The sequence below is a fragment of the Acanthochromis polyacanthus genome, chromosome 22 (genome assembly GCF_021347895.1).
Source record: "Acanthochromis polyacanthus isolate Apoly-LR-REF ecotype Palm Island chromosome 22, KAUST_Apoly_ChrSc, whole genome shotgun sequence".
NCBI classification, from domain to species: domain Eukaryota; kingdom Metazoa; phylum Chordata; class Actinopteri; family Pomacentridae; genus Acanthochromis; species Acanthochromis polyacanthus.
Window position 1 is genome coordinate 18,461,228 of NC_067134.1, and position 13,563 is coordinate 18,474,790.

At 41.8% G+C, this 13,563-nt stretch overlaps 1 protein-coding gene across 5 annotated transcripts in view; it reads right to left on the minus strand.

The window, feature by feature from the left end:
* The window catches only part of nbeal1 (neurobeachin-like 1), a 53,461-nt gene that overhangs the window by 33,840 nt on the left and 6,058 nt on the right, over positions 1-13,563 (minus strand). For 3 of the 5 annotated variants that reach the window (XM_051942158.1, XM_051942156.1, XM_051942157.1), the window contains exons 3-11: positions 8,617-8,708; positions 5,076-5,237; positions 4,876-4,957; positions 4,539-4,666; positions 3,565-3,647; positions 2,399-2,484; positions 1,740-2,106; positions 1,243-1,349; positions 218-304 (exon numbers count right to left, since the gene is read on the minus strand). In XM_051942158.1, the coding sequence (XP_051798118.1) occupies positions 218-304; positions 1,243-1,349; positions 1,740-2,106; positions 2,399-2,484; positions 3,565-3,647; positions 4,539-4,666; positions 4,876-4,957; positions 5,076-5,237; positions 8,617-8,708 (1,194 nt within the window). The remainder of the gene's footprint in view (positions 1-217; positions 305-1,242; positions 1,350-1,739; positions 2,107-2,398; positions 2,485-3,564; positions 3,648-4,538; positions 4,667-4,875; positions 4,958-5,075; positions 5,238-8,616; positions 8,709-13,563) is intronic. The other 2 variants (XM_051942161.1, XM_051942160.1) reach the window with 1 other exon arrangement.

Genomic DNA, 13,563 nt, shown 5'->3' on the forward strand with positions numbered 1-13,563 from the left:
GCAGTCGAGTGATTTGACGACAGGATTATTTTTTTTCTCTTTAATACATGATCCAATTACTAATAATCATCCTGTGGGTCTTGCTGTGGAGTGGCCATGTGGCTCAGGTGAGGTTTAGGTGATGGGGCGTGGCAGCAGCAGATGAGGATGAGGTCAGGGCAGGTAGGTGGATGTGTGGGGAATCAGGTGAGGTGAGGTGGGGCTTTCTCGGCGGTACCTGAGAGTCCCTCTCTCCTGTCAGTAACCTGTTGTTGGTTATATCTTTCTGGTCCTTGTCTGCCGCCGTGCACCTAGCATTAACCAGCTGACACACACAACAGGCAACATGTCAACAGAGCATGTGGGGAGGTCGACAGAGAGAGAATGTGGAGACAAGGGAGAGACAGAGGACGGGCAGGGGGGGGAGGAAAGATGTTGTAAGTGGAGGAGAGGGTGAGAGGTTAGAAGCTGTGACCCTCAACGGAGGTCACTGTGTGGAGGCGTGTTGGTGATCCAGCCTGGCTGTGGGGAGGGAGACATGCAAGGTGGGCAAAATGCTCCTTCTCACACCGAAACTGGAACAAGTAAACAGGATATACAGAACAGACCAGACAAAATGCCTTGTACAATAACTCTGCTACAAAAGACTGAACAGAGACGTAATAATAAATCCAAGATATAATTCTTGATTGTGGGCAGTCCCTAAGGATATTTCTACTCCTCATTTTTTAATCAACAAATATGTGATGAAAATACTCAATGTCAAAACTGGTTAGATTCAGCTCCAAGCTAATAAGCTGCAACATTAAATCTTGCTTAAATACATTCAATATATACTTAATATGAAATAACATAATTGTCAGTCAGTATGTTTTGCTTATAACACTGCTGGACTTGAACTGAAATTAAATCTTGAATGTATAATCTTGACCTGCGACTGAGTATTTTTACATTGTATAATATTTAGCATCTTGGGATTGCCTCATAAATGGTAAATTGTTCCTTTACATACAAAATAAAACAACTACAAACAGGCAGCAAGCTGCCCGACACTTCTACACATTGATTCCTCCTATACTGTATGTACAGCCTTACAATCCTGTTGTATGAGATATAAAAAATGATCAGGAACAACCAGGGAGGTAGGAGAAAGGTTCGATTTTCCCAGTACTCAGCAAGACACTTGCTCAGAATTATCAAACACCAGATCACATCTGAGCTGCATCTTCAGGTTATAAATAGTAGGAAGGCCTGTGCTTTTACCTTGCTGTTCTGCAGCAGTCGTGTCAGATGCTCGAAACAGTTACTGTTGAGGAAGATGGCTTGTAGTACTGGCCTGTCTGAACACAGGAACATGTCCCTGATAGTGTCTGAAAGGCAGCAGGAGTAATCAAGAGAGACAGAAATATAAACAGAAGGTCACATTAGCTTCACGTCTGTGCACATCATGACTAAACACAAAAGAATAGCTGAGTTGAACCCCAAAATCTGCTGGTGGGTTTGAAAAGCTTTTTTTTTTTTAATTGCAAAATGACACTTTGTTTTTGCAAAAATCTGTACAAAGAGGAAATGTAATCATGGGAGATTTTAGTTTTGTCTGGAAAAATATCCACGTTTAAGTTATAAATCGGGATATTTCAACGTCTCATTGCACAGAAGTTACCAAAAAATAAGCCCTGAATGAGTGAAAATGTGACTGAAGCAAAAACAACATCCAAAATCGGCTTGGGGTTAGTCTCTGCTGTTAATTAAGAGCCTACCTAGCATGTTCACTTGCAGCGCCACAAATCGACTTTCCCAGTGTCGACCGAGCGTCGGCACTCGGCCCTTGGCTTGTTGCTGTTGCTGTTGTTGTGCAGCAACAACGGCCGCTGGGTCCGAGTTGAGCAGCTTGAAGTAGTTTTCCAGCACGGAAGCGATTTCCACTTGGCGTTGGTCAGAGCTGGAGGCCAGGAGACGCTGCACCACCTCCCTCAAGCAGCCTAAAGTTAGCAGCGCCTTGCGATCGGGGGCCTCGCTGTCCCAGTCCTCACCCTCATCTGAAGAGCAGCTACCCATGGAGCAGTCAGCCAGCACCCGCATTAACACTTCCATGGTGGCTGGAGAGATTGCAAGCAGAGCGTTCCTCTGCCAGGGACGGAGAGATGAAGAAAGGAAAACAGTGAAAGGTACAGAGGTGAGTTAAAGCAAGTCAGTCAAGATATGGACACTAGAAGAACCACTGAGCTGGAGTACAGTGAAGCTGTGATGTCCCCAAGGGGCAAAATGCCTATTAGACCTTTCTATACAATGGAAACAGAAAGCCTGAAAGGACCACTTAGAGGGACGTTCCTGTAAACATTCATTCCTGCAGTGGAAAGCTCTCTAATGAGGGGCTCAAGCTTGTGACCTGCCGGTTAAAGGTCAACCAGACGCTTACCTGATCACCAGCTACTATGGCTCCAAATAGGTGCAGTAAGCAGCATTTCAGACTCTCCTTCAGGTGCTCGCTCTCCTGGAAGCACTCTGCAATGGACACACACACACAAACACGTGACTGCATTCGTTTGATGTGTAGGCATGATGTCAGCTTTGCAAATACAGCATTATGGCAAAACAAAACCATCACTCACAGCAAACTGTTGAAGTTCCTGTGGTTTTTATTCTAAACAAAACACCGATGACAGCAAACACAGACAAAGACTCCTCTTTATTTTTTAAACACGGAATTAAGGTCAATGAATTCTGCAAACCAGATAAGATAGCTTAGACCTTAGCTGTCACACACAGTGGACAAACACACACAGGCAGCGCTGCTGGTAACCTCTGGGTCATGGTGGTCCCCAGTCATCCATTAACTCATCTGTCAACACGTCCGACTGGGGAGAAGAAATCTGACATTTTGGCTCCATGATGTCTACTCTCTTAATGCCAGTCATGTCAAAACTGAACTACATTCTACTATCTTTGGATAACAGTGAGTTCAGCTTCATGTATGAACGATGCTAAGGAAGTTGTTGTTTGCACATGAAACAAAAAGACAAGGCATGAAAAGACACTAAAACACAGAGTATCTGGTTGGGTTGGTTGCATCATTAGTGCCAAACCACAGCAGCCACACATATGACACACAACAGAAGGACATATTTGTTCAAAATGGCCGCCAGCATGACTGAAGTATCCGCTCATCTCAACCCCTGGCAAACATGGCAAGGGCACAAAGAGTGGATTCAACAGGACCCAGAGAGGAAAGGGGAGGAGGCGGCGGGACAGAGTGACAGCATGAGAGCTCTTAGAAAAAAGATGGCAGAGGAAAAGAGAAGATGAGAGAAGAGCTCATGTTCTGTAACCGTTACAGTAGCTGACCAAGCTGAGGTTTAATTCCTTATTCACACCAGAAGATGCTACTGAATGAGGACATTGGTCATCAAGTATGGTAAAACTATTCCAAGTGGTTATAAATAAGCTAACACAAGGTTATGACAGGTTAGATAAAAGGTCTAGGTCTATAATAGTTTCAGTTTAACCTAGTTTGGCACACAGACAATTAGGCACATTAAAAAAGAAAGTGGGACCAAGAAATGGAGAGAAAATCAAGAGACTTACGGTAAAAGAAAGGGACAAATTCAACAGTGAGTGGAGCTGCCTTGTACTTCTGCCTGCTCCTCTCGACTGTACCCAACTGCTCTCTGGGAAAAAAGAAACACAAACAGCACAGGGTGAGGAATGTTTAATATGTCTTTGAATAAAAGTGGAGTTTTCAGACAGTCAGTGGATGGTGAGGTCGTCGGCAGTGTCAAAAAGAGGCAGGGTGACCACTCATGAATGGGCAAAGCTCTGTCAAAGTTCAGGATAGTTCAACTTTTTAACTTGCTGATGCAACTTGCTGTGTTACCATGGCAACCACAGAAACCACAGCGAGGGAAACAATACAGGATGGGATTTTACACATTCCGAGTTATCGGAATGACATGCCTCTTTACCAGAAGAGAACAAACAGACCAATGAAGAGGAATGGTATGGGGGCTTGCTGTCTGAAAAGCACCTTTAATCACATTTGGAACTGTGGGAGGTTGTTTAGCTGCGTCTCTTGTGAGAGCTCCCGGGTTCTACATCCTCAAATACCTCATTTTAGTCAAATGTTTAGCTCTACGTCTCCAGAGCAATACAGTACTTCATACATTATTTGCAGTCATTTAAGCATAAATGAGTTTGGAACAAAGGAAAAAAAGACTCAGGGATGTTACCAGTGACTTCTTCATCTCAGAGAAGTAAAACCAAAAGCTCAAAGAAAAAGATGCACACAAAATAATTGACAGCAAAATGCAGTTTGACTCATTAAAATAAAAACTTGACGAAAATTTAGAACGCATCACTGACTAAACTGTAGAACCATGGACTGTATAAACTTATTTTTATACCTAGTTTAGCATTCAGTGCTCAATACTTGCAAGCACATCGCTTGCTAAGATGTGCACTCATGTGAAAGCTGTATATTCCCCATTTTGGTTGTGAATGTTAGCTTCATTGCTGTCATGCTACCGAAAAGAAATACAAAGCTAGCAGCTGGATGTTGTTACCCGCATGTTCGATGCCTCCAGTTGTGGTACGGGTCGTAGAGGCTCTCACAGAACGCCAACGCATGACGGACAAACTCCTCCGCCTGACTCTGGTCTGCCATCTCCTTCTCTTTGGTCTTACTCTTCAGCTGTAACACCACACAGAGAGACCAGTTTCACACAGCTGCTGCTACATGTCACATTCAGATGATTTCTGCAGAATTGTACACATGCTGTAGGATGGATAACATTTGAATTTCAGAAATGTGTGCTTCTTATTCCCTTTAAAATTAGAGTATGCCATGTGAAAATTTTCGAACCATAATTCAAAGAGCAGGGAAAAGGGGAGGAGTCACACCTGCTGAATGTAGAGTGTTGTCATGGTGATGATGTGATTGATGTAAGAGCACGTGCCAATCTCCTCCACGTTGGACAGGTTCCTTTGAGAAACATTTAAATGCAGAAACACACAACACAAATCAACTTATCCATCACTTGTACTGGTGTATCCATTTTATGTGATCTTGGTAATAATATGTGCATATTTACTGCCCAGACCTGCAGATGATGATGAGGAACTTCAGCAGCAGCAGTGCCAGGTTTTGCTGCTCAGGCTCCAGGCCATCAGAGGCTTTCTGGACGCACTGCAGCAGCTGGTGGCGCAAAACCTGGAGGATGTTGTCTGGGAGGAGCGTTAACACCGGGGGAACCTCCTCTAGCCTGCAGACACAGAAGCGGTGCAACCACAAAGCACGCTCATTAGGAACCGCTATTTGATGCTTATATGGTAAGCTTAGGAGGCTTGTGTCAAATGTGGTAAAGAGCATATTCTGGGTGTTTATAATGAAGCCACTGCTGGAGTATACACAAGGGCAAGTTCATCTGAAGGACCACCATCTGCATTCACTCAATCACACATGCCTGCTGCATTCAGGCATCCACTGTGAGCAAAAACTGCATGTGGGCATATGAGAGACGGAGAGACAGAGTGCAGCCAAAACCCATGCAGTGAGCGGCTGTGGGAAAGCAGGACAGATGTGGCAGCTGCAGAGGAAGGGAATGGAGATGAAACGAGGACGGGAGAGAGGAAAATGGAGAGAAGACAAAGTGGCAGCCGAGGGAGGAGGGAAAAGCAGACGAGGATGGGAGAAAATGAGTCAAAGAAACAGGAGAAAAAGGAAATAACAGAGAAAGAGGGACATGAAAAGCTCAACCAATCAGATTTAACTACCCATGCTCCTCCACCACCCTTTCACATGGCCCTTCTTTACAAAGTATGAGCGAGCGACTTCCCAGGGTTCCAGCTGATGTTCATGTGATCACAACTGGCAGCACAGTTATGATGCCAAAACAGTTTTACTGTAAAATACTGGACGGAGGCTTTCTGGTGTCTCTCACATTAACCTGCAGCGTATACTCAGGTGTCAAACCAAATCACAGCATCACAACATGTAACCGCTCTGCACAAAAGCATCTGTTGTTGCTGTGCTATTTTGGGTAGCGCTGTGGAAGTGTGTAGTCATGCTGTGGATGACGCATTCAAGAAGCTCTGAACCCACTCCTGACGGCCCAGAAAACTGATCCGGTGTACAAGTAAGTGTAATAGGGAGGTCAGCGAAATGGGGGTGTGTGATTATAGGCAGACAGAGGGTGGCAGGTTACGGTGCTGGATTAAACAACAATAGAGCAGGAAATCAACACAGTTATGATTGTGCATGGGGCAGTCTTAAATAGTTAAAACTAATGAGTAATAGTTGAAAAAAGAGACAAAAACTGTAGAAATAACTGACTACAAAAAATAACAAATGAACAGCCGAAATAGTTTGCTAAAAGTGCGGGTAAAATGTAGATCAAAATAATGCATGAACAGATGGAATTGCTGACTGGAAGCAACAAATAAACAATTGAAAGAATAATCTGTAAGTTATGAGTAAGTGTACACACGTGGACAAAATTGTTGGTACCCCTCAGTTAAAGAAGGAAAAACCCACAATTCTCACTGAAATCACTTGAAACTCACAAAAGTAACAATAAATAAAAATTTATTGAAAATTAAATAATCAAAATCAGCCATCACTTTTGAATTGTTGATTAACATAATTATTTAAAAAAACAAACTAATGAAATAGGGCTGGACAAAAATGATGGTACCCATAACTTAATATTTTGTTGCACAACCTTTTGAGGCAATCACTGCAATTAAACGATTTCTGTATTTGTCAATGAGCGTTCTGCAGCTGTCAACAGGTATTTTGGCCCACTCCTCATGAGCAAACAGCTCCAGTTGTCTCAGGTTTGATGGGTGTCTTCTCCAAATGGCATGTTTCAGCTCCTTCCACATATGTTCAATGGGATTCAGATCTGGGCTCATAGAAGGCCACTTTAGAATAGTCCAACGCTTTTCTCTCAGCCATTCTTGGGTGTTTTTGGCTGTGTGTTTTGGATCGTTGTCCTGTTGGAAGACCCATGACCTGCGACTGAGACCAAGCTTTCTGACACTAGGCAGCACATTTCTCTCCAGAATGCCTTGATAGTCTTCAGATTTCATCGTACCTTGCACACTTTCAAGACACCCTGTGCCAGATGCAGCAAAGCAGCCCCAAAACATTACTGAGCCTCCTCCATGTTTCACCGTAGGGACAGTGTTCTTTTCTTCGTATGCTTAGTTTTTGAGTCTATGAACATAGAGTTGATGTGCCTTACCAAAAAGCTCCAGTTTGGTCTCATCTGTCCAAAGGACATTCTCCCAGAAGCTTTGTGGCTTGTCAACATGCATTTTTGCAAATTCCAGTCTCGCTTTTTTATGAGTTTTTTTCAGCAGTGGTGTCCTCCTTGGTCGTCTCCCATGAAGTCCACTTTGGCTCAAACAACGACGAATGGTGCGATCTGACACTGATGTACCTTGGCCTTGGAGTTCACCTTTAATTTCTTTGGAGGTTGCTCTGGGCTCTTTGGATACAATTCCAACGATCCGTCTCTTCAATTTGTCATCAATTTTCCTCTTGCGGCCACGTCCAGGGAGGTTGGCTACTGTCCCGTGGGTCTTGAACTTCTGAATAATATGAGCCACTGTTGTCACAGGAACTTCAAGCTGTTTAGAGATGGTCTTATAGCCTTTACCTTTAAGATGTTTGTCTATCATTTTTTTTCGGATGTCCTGGGACAATTCTCTCCTTCGCTTTCTGTTGTCCATGTTCAGTGTGGTACACACCTTTTCACCAAACAGCAGGGTGACTACTTGTCTCCCTTTAAATAGGCAGACTGACTGATTATGAGTTTGGAAACACCTGTGATGTCAATTAAATGACACACCTGAGTTAATCATGTCACTCTGGTCAAATAGTTTTCAATCTTTTATAGAGGTACCATCATTTTTGTCCAGGCCTGTTTCATTAGTTTGTTTTTTTAAATAATTATGTTAATCAACAATTCAAAAGTAATGGCTGTTTTTGATTATTTAATTTTAAATAATTTTTTATTTATTGTTACTTTTGTGAGTTTCAAGTGATTTCAGTGAGAATTGTGGGTTTTTCCTTCTTTAACTGAGGGGTACCAACAATTTTGTCCACGTGTGTAAGTCAGTGGTGTTGTACCAACACAACCACCTAAACAACGACTGTGTGAATGACGACTGACCCCTCAAACATCTTTCACGGTGGAAAGAAGCATCATTTGTGGTGTTTTCTTGGGCTTTAAGTTTGTACCACTATATATTATCTTATATTTACAGTTAGTTTTGGTTAAAAAGAATAACAAATCAGTACTCAATGTGACCGTTAAAGTAAAACTTTCACCAGTAACTGTATAAATATGTTTATTATCCTCAAACAGAGTTTTTTTTTGGATCAGAATGTGCCTCATTTAACAGAAATCTATTCATTTCCCTGTTATTTTTGACCAACTGATGAACCAAAATGTCTATTCTTCTTGAAAATAGCAAATCTTAATCAGCAAAACTCTTCAAAAAATGTCAATATATTTCTTAATCTAAATTCACATAACTTCAACACTATTAGGTGGTCATCAAAGTTTCCCCCTGTGCAGGAAAAACAACGTCAATGTAAACTTCCAGTGACTATAACTGCAATTTGCAAGTTACCTTGAAGGTGGCTTTTCAAAGTCCACATCGAGGCATCGCTCATAGGAGCTGATGAAAGTCTCCAGCCATAGCTTCAAGTAGTCTGGATCCCTCTGAGAAAAGAAAAGAAACAGGAAAATCAAAGAGAAGTATAGACGTAGAAGACAGAAGCAGATATATGACAGAGACAAAAAAAAAAAAAAAAATGAGACCATGTGTTTAGTTGCCTTTGTTGACAAAAGCTGTTGTGCCTAAAATAAATAAATGTCTGGCAGCTGACAAGCCTTGTCTGCAGTTTGATTGAATGTATTGTGTGCAGTGTTTCTGTATCAGTGTGTGTGTGTAAAAGATTCCTCTGTGACCTCTACTCCCAGACAACAACAGGAGACAAACTTTTTTTGTCTCTGTGATTCAGAATGGCAGACATCAGACTTTTCAAATGCTCAAGGAAATGTTTTCATTGTTTCAAGGACTCAAGTACTTAAACTTCAGACATTTTAGTTTTATATACTGAAGCAACACGAAAGAACAAGTGAGATTAAATGCAGGATATTCTGTGTATATCGCGTACAGAAGGAGAAGTCAATACATTGTGCTGTTAACAGGAATGTCTCAGGTGGGTGTGTAGGTATCTTATCTTCTTAGGGTGGGGAAGCTAAAGCATGCACCTGCTGCAGTGGAAAACGAGTCCCGCTGCATTCTGAGTCTGAGCTTCTAGCAGCCGGCTGATCGGCATTTCCTAAATTCCTGGAAAAATGCCCAGAGAAGAATGGACTGGCAACATCAGCCATGGAGGACTGGCTTGGCTCAGACACAGGAACAAACACGGAAAACACAAAACTACTACACATCCAAGAACTGCAATGATGTGCTCGTTTACTCAGAAGATTCTCACAACCTCCCACCTAACAGAATCGAGTTATTCAACGCTTTGAGTTATGGTTATCATTATATTTCATTTACGTAGGCGAGCCATCAACATTTACGGATCTGACCTGGGGACACTGAGAAGAAACACCTAACAGCTACACATACTGTAATGTTGTTATGCATGTAATTTCCTGGCACTGAACATAATTAATGGGAGCCTGCAGCAGTGATTACATTTACAGGCAGAGCTGGTAAAGCATGCAATAAAGCAAGACCGATACTAGTGATGATTCGTGCTTCGATTAACCTGCATTTATTTCCTCAATGATTCACTGTTTCTTTTATTCACAAAACCCAAAGTCCATACCAAAAACTAGATCAATCAGTTGCTATGGAACAACAGCTTCGGTTCTGCACTGTGAATATGTAGATTTAGATTCGTCATACAGGAGTAATCACGAGCTCACAACCCCCCAGTAGATCCTGTCATTGGGACTTTGAGCCATACGGAGGGTGTGAGTGAGCAATCTGGGTCAAGGAGGGCTGAAGAGGTGATCAGTGCAGATTACAATAACAACAGGCAGTTTATTGTGCATTTTCTATTGTAGCTGGACCAGCAGCGGTTTTGTAGGCCATTAATTAAGATAATTATTTATAGGTAACCTCTGACACATTGATGGAGCTGAATGAAAACACAGGAGCTTGTTAAAATCTATACAATTCACTCTGTCGAGAAGCAGCTGCAGTGAATGTTATGACAATCCATCTAATATAGTAAAGAAAATGTGAGAGCTACTGACTGTTTAAGGATGTGCATGAATTTTGAAACATCACACAACTCATCTTCTTGTGCTGCAGATATTAAAGGCTTGTGCTCGACAAAATGTAAATAAAGGCCAAGACAAGCAGGATCGACGCTACTAAGGCTGCATGATGTAAAGTTTCAGCATAGATATTGTGCAATAATGTCACAGAGGATATGTGATGTAAAGTAATTAAATTCTGCTGCTTGAGACAAAAGAAAATGACTGATCTACAATGAAGTCTGAACATATTTAACACCAATTTAAGGGTTTTTGGATAAAGTTTTTTTTATAAATTCTAATTAAAACTCAGTTTGTTGACATGCAGCCTCCACATGTGCACCGTAAAATGAGCGAGGAACAACAAAAAAAAGTTTGGTTGCAAAGGAAATTCAACCACAGTAATATGGTTATATTATTACCAGACTCATCAGGCACATCGTCGAGTCTTGCTAGTCTTGCAACCACACAAGGAAACGCAGCTAATTTGCTTGGCCATTTAAATGAGCTCAAAAACCTCTGCATGATGAGTGCAAAGCCAGATGTGAATACCATGCAAGGAAAAGAAATATTTTTGATGCTTTTGCCAGCGTTACACCATACAACAAATGTTGTCTTTTTGCTTTTGTTGCAGATGCATTCCCCTCATAATTAACAGTCTACAATGATTCTTTCCTAATAGAGTGATTCAAGTCATTTCAATTTTTTTGCATCACAATATGCACTGAAGAAAAGCAAAATAATACAGTGCAGCCATAGACACTGCCCAAATACATTATTTAAAAAAAAACTGCATCACTTATGTTCACCATGATCTAGGTCTGATCTTTTGAGACTTGCTTTATCGCATTTTCTTGCTACTTTCTTTCACTGCTGCTGTGACTTCACATAATGCGGTATACCCCTGAGAACAACTTATGATGAGAGACTGGCACGGGACCAAAGGACCACAGATAATTCATGAGCCAATTTAGAGAATTTGCAATCACAGTAGTGCCTAAACATGAAATAACTTGCAGATTAGAGCTTTAAACTAAGGATCAAAGACAGAGTAAGTAGAAAAACTGGGGTTTTCTCAGGATAGCACTGCCGTCTGTCTGAAGAGTGGGAGAGGGGCTGAAAGGCTGACTGCTTCTGTCTGCGTGTCAGAGTGGGAATCAGCCAGAACGAAGCAGGAAGCCAGCTCTGTGCAATTCCTAGTGAAGTCATCAGAACAATCCTGCGACGCTGGCCTCTTTATGTGTGTGTGTGTGTGAGTGTGTATGAGATTGAGGCAGAGAAGCAGGGAAAAGAGAAAGAAGGAAAGGGGGAGAGAGACGTCTGAATAGAATAACCCACAGCCACGTGTGGATAACTGCTGGGAGAACATGTTACCTTAACTAGATAAATCACTGACTACAGTGAGAGAAAACATTTATGATTGGAGACTCTTTACCTTCGGTGATAAATACTCTATTGTCTTCGTGTGTGAGTGAATGTCACTGGCAGAAAATTTGAAGATGATGATTTAAGGCAGCAGCTTCCCTCTCAAGTGGCTGAGCTTGCTAGTAGCAGCCACTGAATGAATGTGTGTGTGTGTCTGAAAGAATGTCCTCTTTTAGGAAGCAGCTTGGGAGCACAGATGCCCATTGAGGGTTTGGACTGTGGCAGGCGGGGACACACCCTGCTCTACATGGCTCTGTTTATCCTTGGCCTTCATCACCGGCCTGCCAAACACACACACACACATATGATGACCTACACTTACAAGTAGGGAGTCCTAGCTTAATAACAGTCACCTTGTCCCAACTCTTACAATCATCTTGTGTCCCAAAGTGCTTACCAACAATTCCCATGAGAGGATGACGCGTCTCCCCAGTGTGTTCCATTATCATGTTAGGCTCTGGGCCACTAAATCACATTCCTAAAGATCTGTTTAAGCTGACCTCTGTGAAGCTGACAAGGTCGGCAGAATACAGATCAATACACTTCATTCTTGAAAGTGAGACCTCTATCGATGCCCAGATCAGTGGGAGAGTCAGGTTGCTCTGAGTGAAAGCGCTGGTTGAGCATCAGGATCAATTGACAGCCATCATTCATTGTGACACAAGCAACGACGTGCTCTCAAGACTATGAATTGATCAAAAGAAAATGAATTTGCTCCTATTTTGATCATTGTTTCTCTCCTCTCTTCGAGCAAAAAGGGTGGTTGGCCCTCAAATGAAAGGATTTGCTGATTTTCTTTGTCAAATATCATTGTACAGTGAATGTTTTGGATCTGGATGAAAAAAACAACAACACTTGTTAGCCGCAGTCCTGTAAAAGAAGTCGATGCTTTAAACTTTACTGTCATATCAATGATTAATATCAGATAATAAAAGGCCTAACATTCAAACAACGTCCCATTAAATAGATGGATAAAATACATCAATTTAACAGAAATAATGGAGATTATTTCACAATTATTAGCAGGAGGCTGAGTGACAATAAGCAAGCGGTGGGGTTCACCCCGGACAGGTTGCAAGTATATTGTTGGACTGACTCAGACAGACAGACAACCATGCACACTAGTATTCACATACCTACAGCCAATTCAGAATCACCAATTAACCTGCCGTGCATGGCTTTGAGCTGTGGGAGGAAACCGGAGAAAACCTACGCAGGCACAGAGAACATGCAAACTCTGCACTTTTTGCTGTGAGGTGACAGTGCGTTATATTGTCAACAGCAAAAAATGCCAAAAATGATTTCCCCACAGTGAACATGATGCATTTAGATAGAAATATTTAATTCACTAACATGTATGACAAAGAAAAGCAACAAATGTGGACAGCTGAGGGGCTTGAATCTGCAAATATCAAGTGTTGAGTCAAGTATTTAGTTGCAGCAATTTTACTTTTTGATACTGGGAGTATTTTACGTCAAATTTGCTCTGTTACACAAGAAGCATTAGATATGAGTTTATAAGAGAAACTGATGTTTGTTACCTTTGAAGGTTACTATGGAGTATTTTGACTCCTTGGAGGACTAAAGTGTTCCCATTTTGTTTGCATCATTCACCCACATGAGGAAGCCCTCACAGCTTTATAGTCAGGTGTTGGCTCCACATTATTATAAAGATGAACAGCTGGTGATAAACAGGGCAAACATTGATGAAAATAACACAGTTTTTTTTCAATGTTGTATGAGAAAGAAGGCAAACATGGCAAGCTTGTTAGAGAGCAACAATTCCTACAACGCATATTGGTGTTTATTTGTGGACTGTAAACAATCAATCTACTGCAATACAAACTGAATTAAAAGCACACCAAATTCA